The 23,013-nt window shown below is 48.2% G+C and overlaps 2 protein-coding genes across 6 annotated transcripts in view; one reads left to right on the top strand and one right to left on the bottom strand.

Moving 5' to 3' along the window:
• The window catches only part of RXRG (retinoid X receptor gamma), a 205,893-nt gene that overhangs the window by 121,744 nt on the left and 61,136 nt on the right, over positions 1 to 23,013 (bottom strand). The window contains exon 1 of one of the 5 annotated variants that reach the window (XM_082702294.1): positions 1,809 to 1,881. The exons of the other annotated variants lie outside the window; for them this stretch is intronic. The gene's annotated coding sequence lies outside the window, so the exon portion shown is untranslated. Of the gene's footprint in view, positions 1 to 1,808; positions 1,882 to 23,013 lie in introns of those variants that run through there. 5 annotated transcript variants of the gene reach the window in all.
• Positions 1,953 to 21,537, top strand: LRRC52 (leucine rich repeat containing 52). Its single transcript, XM_082702297.1, has 2 exons — positions 1,953 to 2,872; positions 21,077 to 21,537. Exons 1-2 carry the CDS (start codon positions 2,251 to 2,253, stop codon positions 21,400 to 21,402), a joined length of 948 nt encoding a protein of 315 aa, XP_082558423.1. The 5' UTR covers positions 1,953 to 2,250; the 3' UTR covers positions 21,403 to 21,537.

Raw genomic sequence — 23,013 nt, 5'->3', positions numbered from 1 at the left:
AGTCTCCCAATGAGGCAGGCACTTTAGAGATGCGGTCTAACCCGGCAAAGCCGAACCAGCCTGTGGGTATGCAGACCTCAGGACCACAACACACACAGCTACCCTGGGCAAAAGGGCTGTTCCTTGACACGAGCTGTTCCCCACGCTTTGTGAAAAGGGCAGTGCTCCAGAAAGAGACATAGCTGACCAGCGTCGCCAGTAACTTTGAGTGCACTTCATTCGTTGGAGACTTTTCTCAATGAGAACACGTGCCATCCTAAGGCCAAACGGCTAAGCCTGAGCCAGAGGCTGCTGCCTAGAGAAAGTTTGCCCCAAGGGGAGGCTAGAAATTAAACGGGGAAACATGGAGACACTGGCTCCCCTGGAAAGGAAAAGTCAGAAAGACGGAGGAAGACCTAAAAGAAAAGGTGGAAAGCGGGTAAAATCACTCCATAAGCTCTGGCAAACTGCTGGGCGATCAGCTCTCCTAGGGAGAAAACAAACGAGCAGCAGACCCCGCCCACTGGAAAGGCAGCCTCCCCACCCCCACCCCCTCCAAGCCACACCCTCCACTCGCCGGCTCCTCCCCCTCCCCCGGGCGGCGTGGCGGGGGAAGGGGGAGGAAACCGTCAATCGGGAAATTAATTCTTGCCCGTAGCCTTCACCGGCCACATTCCTCTCCTGGGCAATCCTGTAAGATGTAGCAAGGAACTTTTCCTTTTTTTTTTTTTTTTATTTTTAATTATAAGGAAAGGGTGGCTCCCCTATCAATAAAATGCTGCTTCAATTAGTCCAGCTATCCTTTGGGTCATTATTTTAAGAGTTTGAAACGTCTACTTAAATAAGGTCACTTTCAATTTGGTAAACACTCCTAAGTCATCATCTTAATTCACGGCCAGTCACACTAGGAATGCTGAGTAAGTAAACACAATCAAGCATTAGCTAACCAGCCACAAATCCACTTGAGTTTATTAATTTCTCCCTTGGCAGAGAAGCATGAAAAGGGAACAAACCATTAGAGACATTCACGCATCATTCATTCAATAAATATTTATTATATACCAGGTGCCAGGCACTGTGCTAAGCTAAATATAGGTTGCATTATTTTATTAATATTCAAGCTAAGGTCTATATCAAATCTCACCCCCCGCCCCCCAATATAAAGCTTTTTGTCTTCATTTCTGCCCACTGTGCCTTCCTCTATGGAGTAAATGATACATCCCAACTCAAGCTTCCAGACTCTATCCCTCCCTCCAAAAGACACCCCCCCCCCCGCATCCCTCAAATAGTTAACGAATATAAACTCCCACTAGATACTCTAGAAAGGCACTATTTTAAAAGTCCAGGGTAATAATAATGGTAAGAAATAGTTCATATCATTGCACTCATATATTTTTTGAACCATTTGGGCTTTGTGTTAAGGGGAGTACCTTATACTTGCTCTAAGTAGGCACACTGAGTAAGCAGTCTTAAGAGGACCACCTCATCAGAGGAATTCCCTTTCCTCGCTTCAAAAGAAGCTCCCCTTTCCCATCCTCTCCCAACACCACCAAGAACTGGCACCCGACCAAGTTCATTTCCCAAGGAAAGGACCCACTGGGAGAACTGACCTTAAACAAGTCACTTTGCTCATCAGTAAAGAAGGGAGTTGGGCAGGAGACTTCCAAGGTCCCTCTATAGCCTGTGGATTAGGGGATTCAAGCTAACCTAATCCTCCACACCACCTCCGGTACACACACACACACACACACACACACACACACGTGGACCCCAGCACAGCCCCCACCCTGCGCTGCAGGCCCTGGTTCCCCCAGGGACAGCCAGCTTACCGAGACACACAAAACACCCCCACACCACCCAGGAGGAGCAGAGGCAGGACTGTCCCTCCCTCCGCCAGGCAGTCTCCTGAGGCTGCTGACATCACAAAGGTGTCAACTGGCAACTTCATCGTCATGTGGCTCTCCCCTGGCTCCCCTTCACTTGCAAACGCAGGGAAAGGGTGAGACCTTTCAGAGCCGCCAAGCGGGCAGGCTTCCAGGGGCAGTCTGGGAGTGAGCCGGCCGCCGAGCCACCAAGCCGGGCGGCGGGGCATCGGGCCTCGCGTTTCAACTTCTGTTCGGTTCTCCTGTAATGGAAAATTGCTTTGCACAAAGCTAGAGTGTTACCGTTCTTTCCAGCGCCCCTCCCCCCAACCCCGCCCCTCGGCAGCCTTCTGAACAGAGGGACGGCGCCCGCAGCAAGGCGGAAGGAGGGTAGTTGCGGCTTCTTACTATGTCCCTTGCCTCAGGCCCTGGGCCCGGGTGGTTACTCTTTTCCTTTGGAATGGGACTAGTCTCGGGGTCAAAGTGTCCAAATAACTGTGAGTGTCAAGCCCAGGAAGTGAGCTGCGCAGGAATCCAATTAGACGAGTACCCCCACGACATACCCCTGAGCACCCGGAAGCTGTACTTGAATGATAACCGCATCACCTTTTTGCCAGCGATGAGTCTAGGACTCCTCAGTGACCTTGTTTACTTGGACTGTCGGAATAACCTGATTGGCGAGTTGATGGATTATACCTTCATTGGGGTCTTCAAACTCATCTACCTTGATCTCAGCTCCAACAACCTAACCTTCATCTCCCCACACAGTTTCTCCGTGCTCAGCAACTTGGTGCAGCTGAACATCTCCAACAACCCTCACCTGTTCTCTCTGAACAAGTACACCTTTGCCAACACCAGCTCTCTAAGGTACCTGGACCTCAGAAACACCGGCTTGCAGACCTTGGACCACAATGCCTTCCAAAACCTTGTAACACTGCAGACCCTGTATCTGAGTGGAAACCCGTGGAAATGCAACTGCTCCCTCCTGGACTTCACCATCTACTTAATAGTGTCCCATCTGAACCATCCAGGTGAGGGTCTGATCGGGTATGGGGACGAGGAGGATGTGATGGAGCAGGAGGAGTTAGTTCCAGAAAAGGTAAAGTCAAAAGATGGTCAGGATGGGAGAAAACTCTGGGGGAAGCTGATCGAAAGCATTCTTATTGCTCTGAAGGATTCACCCTTGGGTTGACTGGAGAGTCAATAGGGTCTGTAGAAAAAGTTCTGGAGGAGGAATCCAAAGAGCTGAGTTCTGGTCCCAAACTCAGCACAGACTAGCAGGCTCCCCTAGGGACAGACCATGTCTTTGGCCTCAGTTTCCTGACCCATCAGGTGGGGACAATAATATGGCCCATTGTAAGATGTTGTCGTGTCAACATAAAATGGTGTGTGTGAAAATGATCAAGTTCTTTTACTGCAAAGTAACAGATTCAGGGACACTGCATTCCATTGTATTTTAATCTGTTTGACTCAGTGACTGAATTTTTCCAAGATCCAAAAGTAAATTCAGTCACACATGGGCCATCCAAAAGCCAACAGTATACTGTACAGAGAGAAAGTTCAACAGAGGTAGGGGGAGGGGCACAGGAGTTCCCTAGACAATGAGAGGGGGAGTGGAGAGAAGGGAGAGAAGGCTTCTGATGGCTCCCTTGTCTTCAAGATATTAACCCAACAAGGATAGAGGGAATAGCAGGCATCCACGAAGAACAGGTCAGTTGTGCCCACTCTGTCCCACAGGGAGATTCTAAACTCATGGGCAGTTCTCAAGTGTTACCTGATAGATTTCCAAGCCAGTTGCTGCCACTCTCTGCACTGCCCACACCCCTCTGCCGTGGGCCCCTGGGCACTCCAGTGCCTCAACCCCCTCTTCTTTTTGGTGACTTTTCTGTCCCATCCTCATCCTCCAATTATCCCACTTTACTGATATCACCCTCACTCAGAACTTCAAGGAAATGGGAAATGACTCTTCATAGAAAGCCTGGAGCCACAGATGTAATCTCCCATAATTGGGCTTTAGATTCAGACCCTGTCAAAACCATGTCCTCTCTCCCTTTCCTGAGTGTCTGTTTTTGAAAATATTTTCACACATCCGCTCCCTTCCCTGAGTGTTTGTTCTTGAAAAATATTTTGATGCGCCAGCACCTGCCAAAGCCTCCACCATGAAGTTCTTGCCCGGATGGCCATAACCCAGAAAGATTCCTGGCCAAAATAATGGGCTTTACGGGAATCTGGGGGAGAGCGAGCTGAATGGTGGCAGCGAGTGAAAATGTGCTCTCCTGGCCTTCCTTCCATTGATGGGTCTTAACATGTCTTCTGGGCAGGGCCTGGACTATGGTGAGGCAAGAGTTTCTAGGGATGCAAAATTCAGGAAGACAGTAAGAGTGGGTGGCTCCTTACATTTCATGCCCTAGGCACCTGGCCCGGCTGACAGGTACCCAATCTGAGTTAGAGTAAATCGAAAGGAAAGAACTTCATCAGACCATCTTCTTAAGAGTATGAATCCTAAAAGAATGAAGGAGCATTTATCTTGGGTAGGTTGCCTTATCTCTCCAGAGAGAACGGCTTCAGCTTTTCGCAGTGACTGGTGTTATGGTGCCTTCTAGAAAGCTCTCTAAAAGAGGGTCGCTATTAATCACTCTCATGCATTAAATGTGATTCTCCTGGCCATGTTCATGTAACTAGCCTGGGAAGAAGCTTCCTCTTCTCTTGCCCCCTGTCCACCATTTAAGTATGTATTTCCCTCGAGCAGAGCCTACCAAGCAGCCAGGAGGCCCTCCTATCCTGGCTGAAAAGGGTGACCTAGCTTCGTTTCTTCCCCAGTCCCAAAGCCTACTGCTTTCCTTGTTGTCAAATCTCCCTCAGTCAAAATTCTGCTTACAGAGTCGTGTCTTCTCAGAATGCTCAGGCTTGCTGCTTAGGACTCCTTGACTCATTTTCATTCTGGGATTGAGAAGGATTATAAACCAGACCTGTTTCACTGTGTATTTTCGAAAATATCCGAAGCGGGTATCCATCTTGTCAAGCTCATAAGCTCCTCATGAACCAAGAGTCTGTTCTTTTGAGGCAGACAGAGCTTTTATCCACTGGCCAGTCCCCCTCCCTCTAAATACACTCACCACAACTACTGATCTGCTCATCTCTCTCTACTGTTTGGTGGCCTAGAGGAACCCTCCCAGTCCAGTTCATGCAGAAACATGGTCTCATTGCCCTGGCTAACAATTGTCATCTCCTGGAAACACTAAGCCCAAGGCCAGACAAGAACGATTTATCTTTGTAGAGAGATTTCCAGTGCTAGAGTTTTTCTCCAACATAAAGTCTCTTCTTCTTTATTTTGAGTATCATACCGAACCGTAGGCCTGTGGAAGAGGCTAGGATTGGTATTGTTAACCCTATTACGAAAGGGTTGAGAAAGCAGACTGGCCCAAAAATCTCGTGGCTAGTAAATGGGGAAAAAAAAAAAATGAACCTCCTGATTCAGGTCTTTCTTTTTTTCTTTTTTAAAAACATTTTATTTATTTATTTACTTATTTGACAGACAGAGATCACAAGTAGGCAGAGAGGCAGGCAGAGAGAGATGGGGGAAGGGAAGCAGGCTCCCCACTGAGCAGAGAGCCCGATGCAAGGCTCGATCCCAGGACCCTGGGATCATGACCTGAGCCGAAGGAGCTTCTCAGGTCATTCTTCAGGAGACTACTATATCTTAAATTTCTGAATTCCATGGTAACTATGATCATGTAAGTCAGTTTAGTTATAAATATAAGCCATGTTATAAGCATATGGCCACAGCATCTAAATTACAGCTTTGTTTCCTATCTGACTACACATGGAACTCACCCAAGATCATGTCTATTGGCTAATGAGCTCTAGTCATCATAAACTCATCACATGCCTGCACACTCCTTATAAGCCCACGTTTACCCCAACCCACCCGAACTCCCAAAGAAGGAGCTTAACCTCAGTGTTTGCTCATCTTTGCATCTCAGTCTGGCTATCCCTTCCCACACAGACCCCCCCCCCGTCACAAACACATGTGTAAACACACATACACACACCAACATACATACAAGCACAAAGATGTGCCCATACACACATAGTACACCTGCATACCTATATACACCTGCTCACCGACACAATGTCCCACACATTACACATACATGACACACATATACACATCAATGTGTAGATACACTAGTTACACACCCACACATGAACAGGCACCCAAAGACAACACAGAATTCATAGATGCTTTTCTTGCCCTTCAGCCAGCCCTCAGCACAGTGGAAGATATTTATTCCGTGTGACTCTCACATGATTCATGCCTCTGTTAAGTGGAAATATCTTTGCAATTGACAAATGCTCAAGCTCAGTTAGGCCCAACTCTTATACCACCTTGGCTATCAAAGGGTGATCTTCGGTACGTTCTAAAATGGGGTGATACATCTCTCTCCCTGTGTATCCACATTGAGGGATCTAAGAAGAATCTCTTTGAAATGAGCTGAGTAACGTGGCTATTTAGAAAGAAGAATCCACTGAAGTCAGGAACTTCCATGCTACCACTCAGTTCCTCTGTGTAAATATCTATGTATAAATGTCTATCAGTTTCATCCATGCAAATATCTACTGAGTCCTATTATGTGCCCAACAAGTGGTCATGGAGAGAACCTTGAGCTGTGTGTGGGGACTCACATGACTGTGGTCATCTGCACTATGTATGTCCCATGTCCAGTCAGGGAAAGCAGAACTATCCTAATGGACAGAGCAGGACAAAAGAGGCCACCAGGTACCTACTGGGTGAACCAGGCACTTGGGATAGCCACAGTGGCAGCTGGGGAAGGGCAGCTGCAGACAGGGAACCCATGTTAAAGAGCTCGGGTTGGAGTGAAGCAGACCTGAATTATAACCCTAGCCCTGCCACTTGCTATTTATAGGCTATCAGAGAAGTTACTTAACCTCTCTGAACTTCAATTTCCTCATCTTTCAGACAGGTATAATAATAGAATGAACCTATCTAGGCTGCTGAGATGAGAACGCTTACAAACTGCCATTAGCATTGAGTCTTGCACACCAAAAAGCATCGATAAGTGAATAATTGGCAGATGTGGGAAAGATATGGGGTACTTAGAAGAGTAGCAGACATCAGTCAAGTGACCCCGGGATAAGCAGTAGACCTCAGGAAGCCTTGGCACACATGGAATGAGAGGACAGTGCACCCTGTGCACAAAACATGACTATAGGGATGCATGGGAGGGGCATATAGATAGGACGTTGAAAGGTGAGCAACAGGTCCCAGGGCTCTAATTCCTGGGAAAATGGGACAGAGGGAATCTTAGAGGGAGGTGGACATTAGACAAGTTATGAATGCAGGAGTTCAGGCTGAGGAACAAAACTAGAAGCCTGAATCAAGGCTTGGTCTCAGCCTGGACCAGAAGACTCAGGGCTGTGCCAGTAGTAGCAAAGTGGTTCTTCCTGAGTCTGGAACTGGAGTTCTAGCTAAAGACAAGCCCCCCACTTGCAGGAACAGGTGTGGACATGCAGACAGCTTTCAAGGGATGAGGGAAAGGAGGTCCAACTGCGGGGCAGACATGCCCTTGAAAGCAAGAAGTCACCTGCATGGTGTGATTTTGTTGTCCGAAGAGGACTTTGCCCCCATTCACTGCCCACCACTGAGCTAAAATTAGCCATTAGAGAGTTTACCCTTTGAATCCTCCCAAAGTGCCCAAATCTTGAAAGGACCTTACAAAAATATATGAACTCCTGGGCTGAATAATACCAGTGCCCTCAAGCCTTTATCAGCTCTCATATCAGAGGCAGATGTGAATTCTTGAGAAATACAATTAGCTAAGATTAATTCTGCAGCAGTAAGGAAACTTGAAGGAAGCCAAGGTGCAAGAAAGACATGGGGAGATCTTAAAACAAAAGATGTGAGGGCAGTAATGTGTCCTTCCCCCAGGTACCATGTTGGCCCAGCCGACCCCCCTAACGGGGCTCTAGAGAAGGCTAAATGTTTATTTACCTTCTTTCATCATAATGCTACACTGAATAGGAATATAACAATTTTCCCACATTGAAAAGAGATTTGGTGCTATTATCAAAAGTCTTCATCCAAAGATACCCTCCAATGATATACTCACCAGATGCCCTGAAAACCATTCTGTCCTCAAAGAGCTTACCTACTCACTTTGTAAATGTGAAAATCACAGCAGAAATGGAGGTCAGTTATAAAGTGCTGGTCACCCAGATGCTCTGATCAATGCAGAGTTAAAAACAGACCCACAGATTCCATTTTCTTTTTGGCCTTGGTCAGCAGATAGGAGGACTGATTCCTGGCTGGAACTGTAATTTCCCAGGCATTAATGCTCTTTGAAGGTGAGAGCAGCAATTAAGCTCTTCCCAGGATAGAGCTGCCTTGTAGGACAGGGTTGAATGCTTCTGAAGATGCTCTCAAAAGATCACGCAACTCCTAAACTCCTGGACATAAGGATCCTGGCCTCCATCTTGTCTTCTCCCAAAGTCTAGTCTAGCTCTGTCCAATGAAAGTCTCTGCTGAGAAATGGGTGGTATCTGTGCTGTCCAATATGGTGGCCCCTAGCCACATACGGCTATGGAGCTCTTGAAATTAGACTACTGAGGAACCAAGTTTAATTTTATGTTGTTTCAAATCATGTAAGTAGCCCCATGAATGACCACTGGCCACCATATTGGTCAGGGCAGCTTTTTAATATAAGATGCTTGAGCTGGAAATTTAGAATCTCGCCTCCTCACAGGTAAGTGGCTATTGAGCCATGCCCAACATGGAAATCTTCTGATTCCATGTTTTCCTCCCCCATGCCATGACCTCTCCTTACTCTCAACAGACCCCAGTCCTTTCTACTCTGCAATATTTGTTGTATGTTCCTTATATGCCCAACATTGTATTATAATGCTGGAGTGCTTTCAACACAGAGAAAAGAAGTCATAATTGACATCTTTAGTAAGACAAGATACAAGTGATACAAGAATATTCTTGGGATACAAGAGAGAGAAAACACAACTGAAAGCCAAGAGGTCCTGTCCTGGTCCCAACAATGCCACTGGATGAGATGGGGCAAGGCGCTTTCCCTCCGAGACTCACTTGTTTTTGAAATAAAAAGAGAGTAGGATTAGATACTCTCTAAAGCCCCTTATAGCTGGTAGTGTATGGAACTAAATGGAAAGATAGGGTGCACTTAACTGTAGGAGGAGAGCAGTGATCCGCAGATAGGGTCCCATATAGGCAACGGAAAGGGATCAGTGCCGACATGGAGGCATTCCTGGAGAAGCAGGCCACAGGCACATAATTAGGACATGCACATAATTGGGAACTAGGCAGCCTCAACCTCCTGCGCTGTTCTACCTCCCATCTTAAGCATCGTCTACTTGACTAGAAAAATACATCGATCCCCAGGGGATTCAATGCCCAAGACTGCCCTCCCAGGCCCAGCCTGCTCTACCAGTGGTTCTCAAATTTCAGTGAGCATAGAAACCCCAGGCCCTATATCCAGAGATTCTGGTTTGGGACAGTGAGAATCCTTAGGCCATACTTTGAGAGACCCTATGACAATGGCTTCTGTTCTAGATCTACAGCAGCTGCTCCCACTGGTGAATAAATTGCACTGGGATGCTGAGTGGCTAATAATGTTTTGACATGTCTCCCTCAAGGGGCGTTTGCAATGTGACAGAAAGCAACAGGAAACAGTGAGAGTTTGGAAAGTGACAGACTGCCGGGGGGAGAAGTAGGGGTGGTTTGGGGGCAGAGTGTCCCTCTCCGTCAGGTCTTAAATTACCATCCTGAAGCAGTCCTGGGTGACCGGATGGTGGGGCCTGCAAATCGGAGAGGAGTCTGGGCAGGAGTGCTGCAGAGGCAAGGGGACAAAGCCACTCAGGGACATCTGCCAGGAGCAGATGGGTTGGGTCATGTGCTGTTCCGGGTCCACGTCATCTCGAGGGCATTTTGAGCAGAGAACATCTTAGTTTCATTCCAAGGCTACTTCATCCTGAATTCAAGGCTGCTGTAATAGGATAATGGCCCCATTTCAACCCACCAAGTACAAAGTCATCTACAACTGTGCCAAGACTTAGATTTCCAGAATGAATTCAGGTCCTCGCACTCTTCCACTACTAATGCCAACCCATCTTCTCCATCAGAGAAATTGTGGCAGAGACCGGATGCCCAGAATGGGAACAGCTGGGCAGCAGACATTTCCAAGGCTGTCAGCTGCTTGGCCAGCCTGTCTCTTCTACCTTCTCACAAACACCCTGCTGAGAGCCAGAGGAGCAGCCTTATGAGGGCAATAGGGGGGCCGGGAGGGGCGTACCAGGGTCAGTGATCCCTAAACCACCCAGAAGAGCCAAGAAGGGAGGGGGCGGCCAGCACGTGCAGTTTAGGAACGATCCTGAGTAGTTCTCACACGCTCTTGACCTCAGCCCACTTGAGATCCTTGAAAGTAGGTAATCCAAAGTCCCTTCGAGCTCAGAAATGCCCAACCTCTGTGCATGGCCTCCCTGGTCACCCAGCACCACCTCTGGAAGGCAGCAGGGCAAGGCTGGCCAAAGCAGCCAACCTCAGGCTCCTTATCTCTAGAAGCAAAGAGCTCTCCAGCCTGGAGATAATCCAGCAGGGTGTGGATGTGGCTAGAAAGAGAAACAGGGATCCAGCCGTGAAGGGCCTTTGAAGGATTCTCTGGGGAACATGCAGTGCAGCATGAGAAGCTCTGGGAGGTAGGCGAGCCTGGGTGCAGAGCTAGGATGCTCCTGTGGGCATCCAGGTAAGGCAGGAAGGTGGTCTAAAGAAGCAGATGAGGAAGTCTAGACAGATGAGAAGGAACCATTTAAAAGATAGAAGCAGGAATGCCTGGGTGGCTCAGCCAATTGAGTGTTGGTCTTTGGCTTAGGTTATGATCCCAGGGTCCTGGGATTGAGTCCCATACGGGGCTCCTTGCTCAGCTGGGAGCCTGCCTCTCTCTCTCTGCCTGCTGCTCCCCCTGCTTGTGCACTTGCTTTCTCTCTCTGACAAATAAAGAAATCTTAAAAAAAAAAAAAAAAAAAAAAAAAAAAGGAAGAAGAAGAGGAAGAAGGTAGAAGCGATAGGACTCTGGACTGAACTAGATTCTCCCAAGTTCCCAGTACTCCCTTCATGACTTCTGGCACAATTCTAAGTAATTAATAGATTTGAATATTTAACATTTATCTTCTCTGATAGACAATAAGTTCTATGAGAGCAAAGAACATGTCTAAATCTTCAGAAACTAGCTCAAGGCCTGACACAGAAAAAGCGTTCAATAAATATTTATTGAGACATCAATGAATAAATGAGATGTAGAAAATAACAGGAAAGATTTCGCTTGAATAGCTCTGGAGGGTTCCCTAGGATGGACGCTCTTGGAGGAGGGGCAGCAAGGAGCTTAAGGGAGAACCATGACCCATCTCGAGCGTGTTGAGTGGGAGGCCCCCGTGAAATGGATGTTCTGACCTGAAATCCAGAAGAATACAATATATATTTGAGAATCATCAGCTCACTGGTGATCACTGAAATCAGTCAAATCACTGGTGATGAGATAGGCCAGCAAAAGAGTTTAGAATGGGCCGGGGGAGGGGGTGGAGAGTAATAGGTCAAGGACAAAAGGTTTGGGGAATGCTAACATATGGAAGGGCCAAGAAGAGCCAGCCCTGAGGTGCCCTGGACAGGAGCAGCCAGAGAAAAGAAAGGAAATCAGAGAAGGGTGGCCTCACAGAAGCCAGAAGAGGAAGAGTTTCAAAGAGTAGAAGCTGGTCAAGTAAGGATTGAAAAGTGTCCATCACGTTTAGCTACCAAGGGGTCCCTGATGTCTTGAATTGAGTTCCAATGCCACAGTGGGAGTGGACAGTGGGTTACAGAATGAACAGCAAGGAGGAAAAGGGGTGCAGAAAAAATGTAAACTTGGGGTGCCTGGCTGGCTCAGTTGGTGGAACATGTGACTCTTGATCTCAGGGTTGTGTAGAGCTTACTTGAAAAAAAAAACATGCAAACTCTTCCAGGAAGTTCGGCTGTGGACTGAGGAGATAGGGTGATAGACGGCGGGGAACTGTATAAAGAGGTGTTTCTTTTCTTGGAGCAAAGAGGTCCATGCATGTGTTTATCCGCTGCTGAGAAGGAGTCAATGCAGGGCAAAGCCTCGGGACAGGGGGAATGACTCGTGTGGAGGCAGGAGTGGTTGGACTCCAGAACCAAATGGAAGGTCAGCCTTAAACTGGTAAAGTCAAGTCCCTTTGTCTGGGGGGCTCCTCTTTGCCTCCTTGTGGAGAAGGAAGCGAAGGTAAGCACACAGGGGCCCGAGTTCGAGGATGTGGGCCAAATGGAATCAAGCAGCCCACCGGGGAGTCCCACTTTTTCTTTCAGTGAGATAAAAGACAAAGAACAACTTTATATCTAGAAAAGTAAAGAGTTTCTCATGCTGTTTTCTGTCTTCTTCTTCTTTGGGTGTTAATTCATTCTCTTTTTTTCTTTTTCCTTTTTTAAATTTATTTTTTCCTTTTTTAAATTTAATTTTTAAATTTAATTTAATGTAATTTAAAAATTAAAATTAAATTTAATTAATTAATTAATGTATTATTGGTTTCAGAGGCAGAAGTCAGTGATTCATTGGTCTTCTATAATACCCAGGGCCACCCATGCTGTTTTCTAGGTGATCCTAAAATATTCCTTTGGGGACCCCTGGGTAGCTCAGTTGGTTAAGCAGCTGCCTTCGGCTCAGGTCATGATCCCAGGGTCCTGGGATCGAGTCCCACATCGGGCTCCTTGCTCGGCAGGGAGCCTGCTTCTCCCTCTGCCTGCCTCTCTGTCTGCCTGTGCTCGCACGCTCTCTCCCCCTCTGTCTCTGACAAATAAATAATAAAAAAAATCTTTAAAAATAAATAAATAAAATAAAATATCCCTTTGGCCTCGAGATGATCATACTCCTGATTGGACAGGCAAGACTAAGATAGACTCTGGATTCAAAGTACCTGGTTTTTAATCTTGCCTCAGCCACTTACAAGCTGGGCCACAGTCTGCACAGGAACCACGTTCCTCATCTGCAAAATGGTGATAAGTTAGTACCTATTTCTTGGGTCACTGTGCTAATTAAATGAAATAACCCACATGAAGATTTTAGAAGTGCACATACTCAGTGTTCAGCTAATGTTAGCTGCTGCCATTGCTGGGACAATTCTGGGCGGTGGCTGTGGACGCCACATGAGGTACAGAGGAGGGGGAGAGCCGTGTGTGGGACAGACACAGGGTAAGTGGCGTTCTGATGCTGCGGAGGTGCACTGGACAGGCAGTCCAGCGTGGGTGGGATCGGGATGCCTGGAGCTTGAAGGGTGGGGAATGGTGTTTTAAAACCTTCAAAATGCCAGCATTAGGTTAAAAAAAAAAAACAAAACAGGATGTAATGCCAAGGCCTGGGCCAGGCACTGGACACACAGCTAAGAACAGAAACAGACATGCTGTGACCGAACTTCCGCTCTAGCACAGAGGAAGAAATTAGCAAATAAGTATATGACATGATGTCAAGTGATGATAAGGGCTATGGGGAAACTACGGGAAGGGAAGGGAGAGAGCGTGCCTGGGATGGAAGACTGGCAGATCTTTTCTGTTGGGTGGGACTAAGGAGGTGACCTTTGAGCAGAGAACTGAATAGAGTGAGGGGACAAGCTATGGAAATAAGACGCGGAGAAGGGGGACTTTCTAGACAGAAGGAAGAGCAAATGCAAAGGCCCTGGGGTGGGACGAGATGTATTAGAAGGGGAGCGTGGTGGAGACAGATGAAAGAGGGAGACAGAAAATTAGTGAGAGGCCAGATCAGGTTGGACCTCTAGGCTAAGGAGAGGCTTCTGATTTTGTTCTAAGTGTGATGGGAAATCATGAAAGAGTTTTGAGCAGGGAGGCAGCATGACCTATGACCTGCAGAGGGTTCCCTATGTGGGTAAGAAGGGTTGTCACAGTTCAGGCGAGGGAGGGAGGGAGGTAAGGGTCCAGATGACAATAAGACAAAAGAAAGAGGATCTGTTTGGAAAGTAAGACTAACAGGAATGGCTTTGAGATATGGCTCGTGATGTGAGAGGGGAAGCCAGGAGAGCTTTCTGCATGGATGACTGCTTGATCGGTGCTTCTGCTACTGAGCTTTTCCCAATTGCCTCTTATCCATGAGGACAACTGTCCACTACCTGGGTTTTTCTGAGCAGATGAGCAGTTATATTAAGCAGGCTCAGCTCTAGACCAAACTGAAAAGAAACGAGAATTTGCCTTTAGCTTCAGAGAACCAACCGGTACCATCCCCCAGCCTGGCCGGTGGGCTGGCTCCCCACCCCCATCAAACCTCACTTAAGAAAGGTGGTAGCAAGAGTTGTCTCCCGGGTAGGGCTTAAGCTGTTAGCTCCTTTGTCAGAAGACTACACTTTAAGCCTTATTTTGTTGGCAGAAGGAAAGGTTCTATCTCCTGTTGGCATTATTCTGGGTACTGACAAGTCATGAGAAGGGATTAGGAGGCAAAGGGGTCTCTGTACCTGTAGATCATGCCCATATACAACCCCTTATACAAAAGACCAGTCCTGAAGCCTATGCACGTCTATAGTACAAGAATTAGGTTGAACTTGTTGGTTTGAAGGTCTTTCTGTAATGTTCCAACCATCTACAAGTCACTTGTAATTTACCAAAATATGGACTCTTTATCCAAGGGGGAAAAAATTGTATTAGAGAACTGTAGTGCCTAAGCCCAAATCATCCAAATCTTTATGCTTTCAAGATGCCAGGGATGGTTTAGACCAGGAGTCAGCATTGCTTTCTATAAAACCCAGACAGCAAATATTTTAGGCTTTGTGGACCCCTGATGCAACTCTTCCATTTGGCATCTGTGACCTGAAAGCAGTCATAGAAAGTATGTAAATAAATGGGTATGGTGTCTTCCAAAAAAAAATTTATTTACAAAAATAGGAGGCAGGTTGGATTTGGCTCATGGAACCTGGGCTTATGCCATCAAGGGGAGACAGATAGGTGATGAGAAAAAAGGCGCTCTCGGTAGGAAAGGTAGAAGACCACGCATGAGGGTCTGAGGACAGGGCCCTACTGGCTGGTTGGCTTTGGCATTGTTGGGCTGCTATGTGGTCCAATCTAGGTTCCCCCCTAGAGAGTCATTTCCTCTGGGTTACCTAGAGTGTAGCAAGAGATAACAGTGGTCCCTTCAAATTCTAGTCAGGAACTGGTCCTAAACAGCAAGGCCAAAGACACAAACATTTAAGAACTGTTGTATGAGGTCAGACCAACAAGCCACCCATTCTCTCCCATATGCATTCAACAGACATTTATTGAGCATCTACTATGTGCCAGGCACTCAGGATACAAAAGTGAACAAAGAGGGCCTCTGTTCTCATACAGTTCTCTAACACCAAGTGGGGAGTAGTGATAAGTACCTTTTGATGCCACGCCCACAGACCTGCATCCTCCCCTGTTCCTAGCTGCGTTTACCCTCTCTTTCTTCTCTGCAGTCTCAGAGGACTGAAGAGCGCCCCTTCCCAGCTCAAGACTTACCCTTCCATTTGGATCTTGGGCCCATCTCTTTCTGACTCCTCTGGGACTTCACACTCGTTGATTCACTGAATCTTCCCCCAAACTCTTACAAAGGAAGAGGGATTAGTACTTGTCTAGTAGTAGAGTAGTAGAGTCCACAGTGGCAAGGGGTTAGCCGACCCACCTATGATCCTCTATGTCCCCAGTCTCACTATCCTCTAGCTGGGCATTTTGTCAATGACATTGACCCTAATGGGTATTAATAACATTTCATTCATTCAACAACCATGCTTTGAGCTCTACTATGGGTGAAACACTGTTCTAGGTGTTGAGGGTACAACAGTGAACCACACAGACAAAAATCCAGGTCTTCGTGGAGTTTATAGTCTAGTGGGCAGAGGCACACAGAGGCTGATAGAAACCAGTGCTGCACTCTCATTAGTAGGTACAGTTTAGGAAAGAAGGGAGCCTCCAAATTCCATCCTCAGTGTACGCTGTCACCACGTGGAGGCTCAATCCACCAGACAGTCCAGGTGGTTCCTAGCAAATGCGCCAGCACGGGGGGCTCACAACCTGCACTTGACTCCTTGGCAGCCTGCAGCAAACCAGAGCTGTGATCCCTGAAGGCCAAGAAAGGAGAAGTTTATCTTAGAACCACTGGGTTCATACCAGGTTTCTGAAAGGGAGGCTTCCTGACCTCCTGCACTAGCAGACGTGATTCTAAGCCCCAGAAAGTTTGCTCCTGCAGACACATGATTCTGACAAATAGGTCTTCTGTCTGGGAGTAATATACTATGTGTAGAAATAAACAACGTGAGGGGTGGGGGGGGTTGTTTCCTTAGGAACTATTTGTAGGAAGAATTTAAACATTAATGACACCTGTAATTGTACCTGGGAGCTTTAACTGGGACAAATGCCCTGGGCCCATGGAATGGGGCTGAGAGAGGGAGGACATGGGGGCTAGTCACCTGTTTCTAATATGAATGAAAACCCTGGAGTTGTGCAGTACACAGCATGTACAACTGTACTTTGCAGCCTATTGTCAGAGGAAAGGAAATCAAGAAAGCCAGAGAGGGAATAACTGATAAACAATTTATTCATTCTATAGCATGGGAATAATTAAAACTCCTCGGCGGGGTGGTCAAGAGTAGAGTTTAATTTTATAAAGCACTTTCTATGATGCCCACCACACCTCAGGCACTCCAGGATCAGTAGATGGGCCTATAATTTCTAATGACATCAGACCAGAATAGGAAAACAATGTGTGACTATCAAACTAATGAAGAGGAAATGAAATAATAAAATGAAAAGCAACAAAGTAGAGAGAAACAGACATAAAACTAAGTGGGACCAATGGAAAACAAATATATCAGTCTAACATTAAATGTTAATGAAATAATTACAAAGTTTGCTAGACTGGATGGAAAACAAAACCCAGCTACACGCAGCTTACAAAATTATGTCTTAAATATAGGAACATAGAAAGGTTAGAAATAAAAGGATGGAGGGGTGTCTGGGTGGCTCGGTGGGTTAAAGCCTCTGCCTTTGGCTCAGGTCATGATCTCAGGGTCCTGGGATTGAGCCCCACATCAGGCTCCCTACTCAGAGGGGAGCCTCTTTCCTCCCTCTCTGCCTCCTTGTGATCTCTGTCAAATAAATAAATAAAATCTTAAAAAAAAAAAAAGAAATAAAAGGATGGTAAAAGATAAACAAGGCAAACACTAACCAAAAGAAATTCGATGGAGTCATACTGTGTCAAAGACAGGAGATTTTAAAGCAAGAAGCATTACCAGAGATGTTGCTCAGTGGGAAGAGGGTAACTCTACCAAGAAGAGGAAATGGTTAGAACTTTCTACACATCTAGTAACATATCTTCAATATATGTGAAGTAAATGTGACAGAGCTCTACAAAGAAGTAGTAAATGCACATCTAAAACTCGGTGAGTTGAATTTCCTTCTTGCAGTAGCTAATAGACAATTAATAGACTTGATAGTAACCAAGAGACAATAGTTTTTATAGATGAAAAAAAAATGTCAGTAAAGCTATAAATAACAAAGTCAACAAAGATACAGAAGACTTGTATAAAATCACAACCTAATTGGCATCCATAGAAAGACACTCAGCAGAGACAGAATACACATCATCTGGGAGCGCATGCAAAATTTATTAAAACTGACTTTATGCTCAGCCAGAAAGCTAATTCTTAATAAATTTCAAAGGCATGAAATCATAGAGAGTATGTCTCTGACCACAGTAGAGTTAAAGTAGAATTCAACAGTAAAAACATTACTAGAGGGGCACCTGGGTAGCTCAGTCGTTTAAGCATCTGCCCTCTGCTCAGGTCATGATCCCAGGGACCTGGGATTGAGCCCCACACTGGGCTCCCTGCTGAGCCCTCTGTCTGCTGCTGCTGCTGCTCCTGCTTGTGATAAAAAAAAAAAAAAAAAAAAAAAAAAATCTTTAAAAATATATATGTTACTAGAAAATCCCCCAAATTAAGTATTTCTTTCAATAAATGATATCTCTTATTAACAAGAACAAGAATGATCAGTCATGGATTCTGTCTTCAAGAGTTTTGTCTGTCTGGTCGGGGAGAAAAGATACACTCCTTCTCTGGCCAGTAGCCCCCAGGCAAGGGGAAAGTGGCGCAGTAAGAATGCTATGGAGGGTCCAGGAGTGGGAAGGAGCCTATGCGGTCTGAGCTCCGAGGATGAGGGCGCTGTGGAAACGCCCCTGGGAGCGCATACATTCACACCAGACCTTGAAGGATAGAAAGGACTTGATCAGGCAAAAACTGGAGGAAGAAGTATTTGATACAGAGAGAGCAGTGGCGCAAAGCTAGCTCCCGGTAAGGGCAAAACGCCATCAAGGAATTAATAGTTTAATTTGACTGGAGCAAAGGGTAGGCCACTGGAGTGCTAAGAAGTGGGGAGGGCAGTGGCGAGGTAGAAGCGGGGGGGAAGATGGAGAGGGCCTGAGAGCCGGGCCAGGGCGTCTGCTGTTACTCGCTGGCTTACGGGGGAGTCAAAGGAAGGTTTTGAGCCAGTTTGCCTGGGAAGAGCTGTGCTTGCGGAAGGGAATTCTGGCCAGGCTGTGTGAAATGGTCCAGAGCTGGGCAAAGGGGAAAGTGGAGTTAGGGAGACCTGCCAGGAGGTAGGAGGGCACCCACCTTGGCATGAGTGGGGAACGGGGAGGGGGAGAGAATGCAGCGGTAGAACCTCCCAGGCCTCCCTCCCAGCACAGCCACCCACATTCTGTGCTTAAGAACCTAACAAAGCCTTCAAATCACAGCTAATTGCCCCTTTCAAGGTAATGCTCCCAAAAGGGACGTGGTGTTTCATGTTTAGTCTGCCGCTCAAGCCCTCGTCTGAAAGCCGGATCTTCTTAAAATAGAAGGAGATAAACCCCCGACCCGCAGAACCCCACATTTTCCTTTCCCCAATACACCTGTCTTTGTAGAGCCCCGTGTTGGGTCTCCGGCAGTGTGGGGAGGTGACCCAAGCCCCAGACGCCCTCCAGCCAGGCTGAGTGGAGAGAGGACTCCAGGTGTGACTGGGTTCCTGCCCTAAACAGCAAGTGTAATGGAGCCCCTGGCCCCACTCGATTTTCCACTCCTGATAGATCTCCCCATGGGGCAGGGTCCTCCAAGGGGACCTCTTCCTCTCCTTCCCTGTAATCTTTGCACACCATGGAGGTGACCGCCCCACTTCCAGTTCTGGTTCTACAGCCTCCACCAAGAGCCAGTCCTCAAAGGTGTCATGGCCTTTGGGCCATCTTCCTGAAAGTAAACAATTCTCCACGGATGCCCTGGCACGGGGGCAAGGCACAGGGAATGCTGTCCAGCTTGCAGGGGAATTCATCTGCTTCCCAGCGCCAAAGGCCTCCTCCCCACCCAGCTCACTTCTGTGTTCCTTTCTCTGATTCCCCTGTTGCTAGGTTCAGGGCAAACCCAATTTCCCTAACTTCATTGGTCACCAAGGATAGGAATGCGTTCACATAACCTGGAGCTTCAACCCTATATTTTAAGGAACGCGCCTCTCCCACTTCTGCAAATGAGCTTAGATAGCTCGGTCTGCGTTTTCCGTGTCTGGTCCCCTGCCTAGATCCTTCAGGTTATCTAGAAGCCTCTGTGAGTCTCAGTTTTCTTATGTGTAAAACAAGAATAGTATTCTGTGCATCAAAGTTGTTGTCAGAACCAAACGAGACGTTTGTATACCACTTAGTATGTAGTCAGAGTCTGGAAAATATTAGCTGCCATTATAATTTTGAGCATGATTATCTCCAGTCCTGGCCTCCACCCGGCGTCAGAGCTCATTTATGGAATGCCTGCTGGATACATTCCCCGGGTACCACACACACACAGGCACCTCTGCTTCAGCGTGGCGGAACACATGGAGCTAGGAACACGCAGGGCTGAGGGCAGACTCCGAGTTCTGCGTGCGAGCCCGCGGCGATTAAATCCTGCCAGTTACCCTGGGAGCAGGTAGCATTCTTTGCGCATGTACCGGTGAGGAAAGGGGATTCAGAGAGGGAAATGGATACCCTGTGAAAGTTTACGGAATTAGGAAGTGTCAGTCTGGAGTTCAACCCCGGTCTGTCTGGCTCCAGGGCCCACTCTGCTTTCTGGTGCACACTCAAGTCCGGGCACTTGACACGGGGAGGGGCTCGGAGAAGCAGCCAGGCAGCTGAGTCAGCCGCTAAAAAGGACTGAAGACTCATGTAGATCCTGTGATGAGCCAGTGATGCCAACCTCCTCGCTGAGAAGCAGAACTGCCTCCTGCACTGATGCCAACCTCCCCGCTGAGAAGCAGAACTGCCTCCTGCCCTGGTTATCCTTTCCCCAAGCTCCCCACACCCTGATTCCGTGAGCGGAGAACACACGGGAGGCATTTCCAGGGAATCCTGTCCCTCCCGAGTGCTGAGCCGGGTGCGACGCCTTCATGGTCCCTGGCTGGACAGAGGCCAGGGTGAGGGAAAGGGAGAAGGTGGAGGGGAGAGGTGGGAGTTGAGAAGAGGGAGCGGAGAGGGAGATGGTGGATATTGGGGCGGGGGGGTCTGTGGAAGGTCAACACTCCGTGGAGATCTGGCTTGTTTCCACCTTCCCAGCCCCCGTTGTGGTGTCTCATTCCTTAAGGATCCTTAAGGAGCCAAGTGCAGGGGCGCCTGAGTGGCCCGGTCCGTTAAGCCTCTGACTCTTGATCTCGGCTCACATCAGGCTCTCCTGGGCCGAGAGATCAAGCCTTGTACTGGGCTCTGTGCTCAGTAGGGAAGCTGCTGGAGAGTCTCTCTCTTTCCCTCACCCTCAGACCCTCCCCACCCTCCCTCTCGGATAAATAAATAAATCTTAAAAAAAAAAGGAAGACAAAGCCAAGCCCTTTTTCCGGAGGCAAGCTGAATGCAGAGAAATCAGAAGGAAGGCGAGTGGGAGGGGCAAGGAGCCGTGGGGGCACAATGCGTCTCAAACCGACTGTGCCCACGCATCACCTTGTTGACATGCAGATCCTGCTTCGGGAGGGTTGGGGGGATGCCCGAGAGCCCGCTTATCTAAGTCCGTCCAGCTGCCACGCGCGCCGCTGGCCCACAGACCACACTCTCACTAGCAGGGGTCCGCATGGCCTCTCCAGGTCCCCTCTGGACCCGGACCCTGGCGGTTCTGCTCTTTCTGCACTCTGCCCACTGTGTTTTTCCTCGCAGATGGTCAGAGCGCCACGTGCGTGGAGCCCGCAGAGCTGGCGGGGTGGCCGGTCATGCAGGTGGGGAACCCGCTCCGCTACATGTGCATCACGCACCTGGACCACCAGGACTACATCTTCCTGCTGCTAATCGGCTTCTGCATCTTCTCCGCGGGCACCGTGGCCGCCTGGCTCACGGGCATGTGCGCCGTGCTCTACCAGAACGCCCGGCGCAAGGCGAGCGAGGAGGAGGGCGAGGAGGAGCACGGGCAGCGCATGGACGGCAGCGGGCGCGTCTTCCAAAGCAGGGTGGACTCGGGCCAGGACGGGTTCCCGCCACTGATTTAGTTGCCAGCGACTGCCATCTGATTAGGTCTTTCCCCGGGGCTCCCCGCCTTCTCACTCGCCCTCCCACTCCCTCGCCACCACCAGGGTCTAAACGCCTATTTAGTAAAACAAATAAAATGTTTGGTGGCCACTTCACCGCTGGTCCTTTCCTTGCAGGCATGCCGGGCACTTCCCTGAGCTCAGTGGGATGGTGTAGATCAAAATCTAGAAAAGTCTAGAAAGCTGGTGCACACAGCTAGATGCTAAAAAAGCCCACCCCAAAAGCAGATCAACTTCTATTTAATGAGGCTCTACTATGCCTGTCATTGTGCTGGTGGGAGGGAGAGGGAAGCCTACAGCTGAGAGGACCTGTCCTCAGAGCAAACAGTTTGGGATGAGTTATGATTAATCTGAACAAAACGGAGAAAACTACAAGACTCAATGGCAAGAAGTGACATCAAGAGACCATGCCCAAACATGGCCACGGGCCAACCTCATATCCCATCTCAATACTGACACTAGCTTACAGTGGAAAATTGGGGCCTGGAAAGGTTAAATGAGGGGCTGGTCCATAGCACAGCCCTCCAAAGTCCATGTTCTTTCCTTTCCATGAAGCTGCCTCCCCTGGAAATGTCTAGTGACATGGCCAAGGGTTCATCATGTATGCCTTGGATGAAACAGAGGCACGCAGTGGCAGCCACCACTCCCGAGGCCTTACCAAGCACCCAGCATCGTACTCAGCTTTGTACGCATTTTCTTACCGGTTGACCCTCGCAACTATGGGTCAGATGGTCAGTGTTACCCTCATTTTCCTGAAGCTCAGAGAGGCTAGGTCACCAGCTCAGGACCAAACAGCTGATAGGAAGCTGAACGGTTGCCGAAGCCCAGGCTGCCTGACCCCGGAGCCCTTGCCCTGTGCCCTAGGAGCTGCCGTATCTCATGAAGCTCCTGTGAAGGGCTGAACAGAAGAGCTGAGCGGGTACCAGCGTGATCCACCTCCCTGGAGCGGTCAGAGGAAGGGAGAGAGGGAGCAGGAGATGGGGCGGCTCAACCCAAAGACCCACCCTAGACTCCCATTCACAGCCCTACCCGCGAAGCCAGCTGTCCCGAAACCCCCAGGTGAATCCCACGTGATTCCCCGGATGTGTTCAATGTGATGGTTAAGACATGAGCCCCCGGATCCAGGGCTAGGTTCCTGTCCCTGATTCTGTCCTTACCTCTGTGTGAACGTGGGCTTCCTGCTTGTCATGATCTTGAGAACAGAGACCGCCTGGTAATTCTTTGTTGACACAGCACATAGAGGGGTGCCTTATGCAAAGCAGGGGCTCATAATCGCCTTCTCCTGAAACCCCAACGCCCCTATCATTCCTACTCCATTATGTGGACTGTGAGGGGTGGCCACGAGCAAGCTGTTCCACTTTTCTGTCCCTTGGTTTCTTTAGCTGTAAATGGCAATCATTACAATGCCTACATCGTACAGGGATTTTACAAGAATAAAGTGAGTACCATAATGATACTACATCCTGGGAGAAACTTAGCTTATAGAAAAGTTACAAAGATGGCATGGAGAGTTTCCACATACCACTGACCCAGTGTCTCCTAAAGTTATGTCCCATTCCAGTGGTTCACCTG

Source organism: Mustela nivalis, assembly GCF_964662115.1.
Source record: "Mustela nivalis genome assembly, chromosome: 16".
Taxonomy (NCBI): Eukaryota; Metazoa; Chordata; class Mammalia; order Carnivora; family Mustelidae; genus Mustela; species Mustela nivalis.
This window is presented reverse-complemented; position numbering and strand designations above follow the sequence as displayed.

Excerpts from the sequence above, each read along its gene's own strand:
- LRRC52 (XM_082702297.1), top strand. The coding sequence starts at position 2,251 with ATGTCCCTTGCCTCAGGCCCTGGGCCCGGGTGGTTACTCTTTTCCTTT. Across the intron at positions 2,873-21,076 it reads GTCCCATCTGAACCATCCAG|ATGGTCAGAGCGCCACGTGC; the intron begins GTGAGGGTCTGA and ends TTTTCCTCGCAG.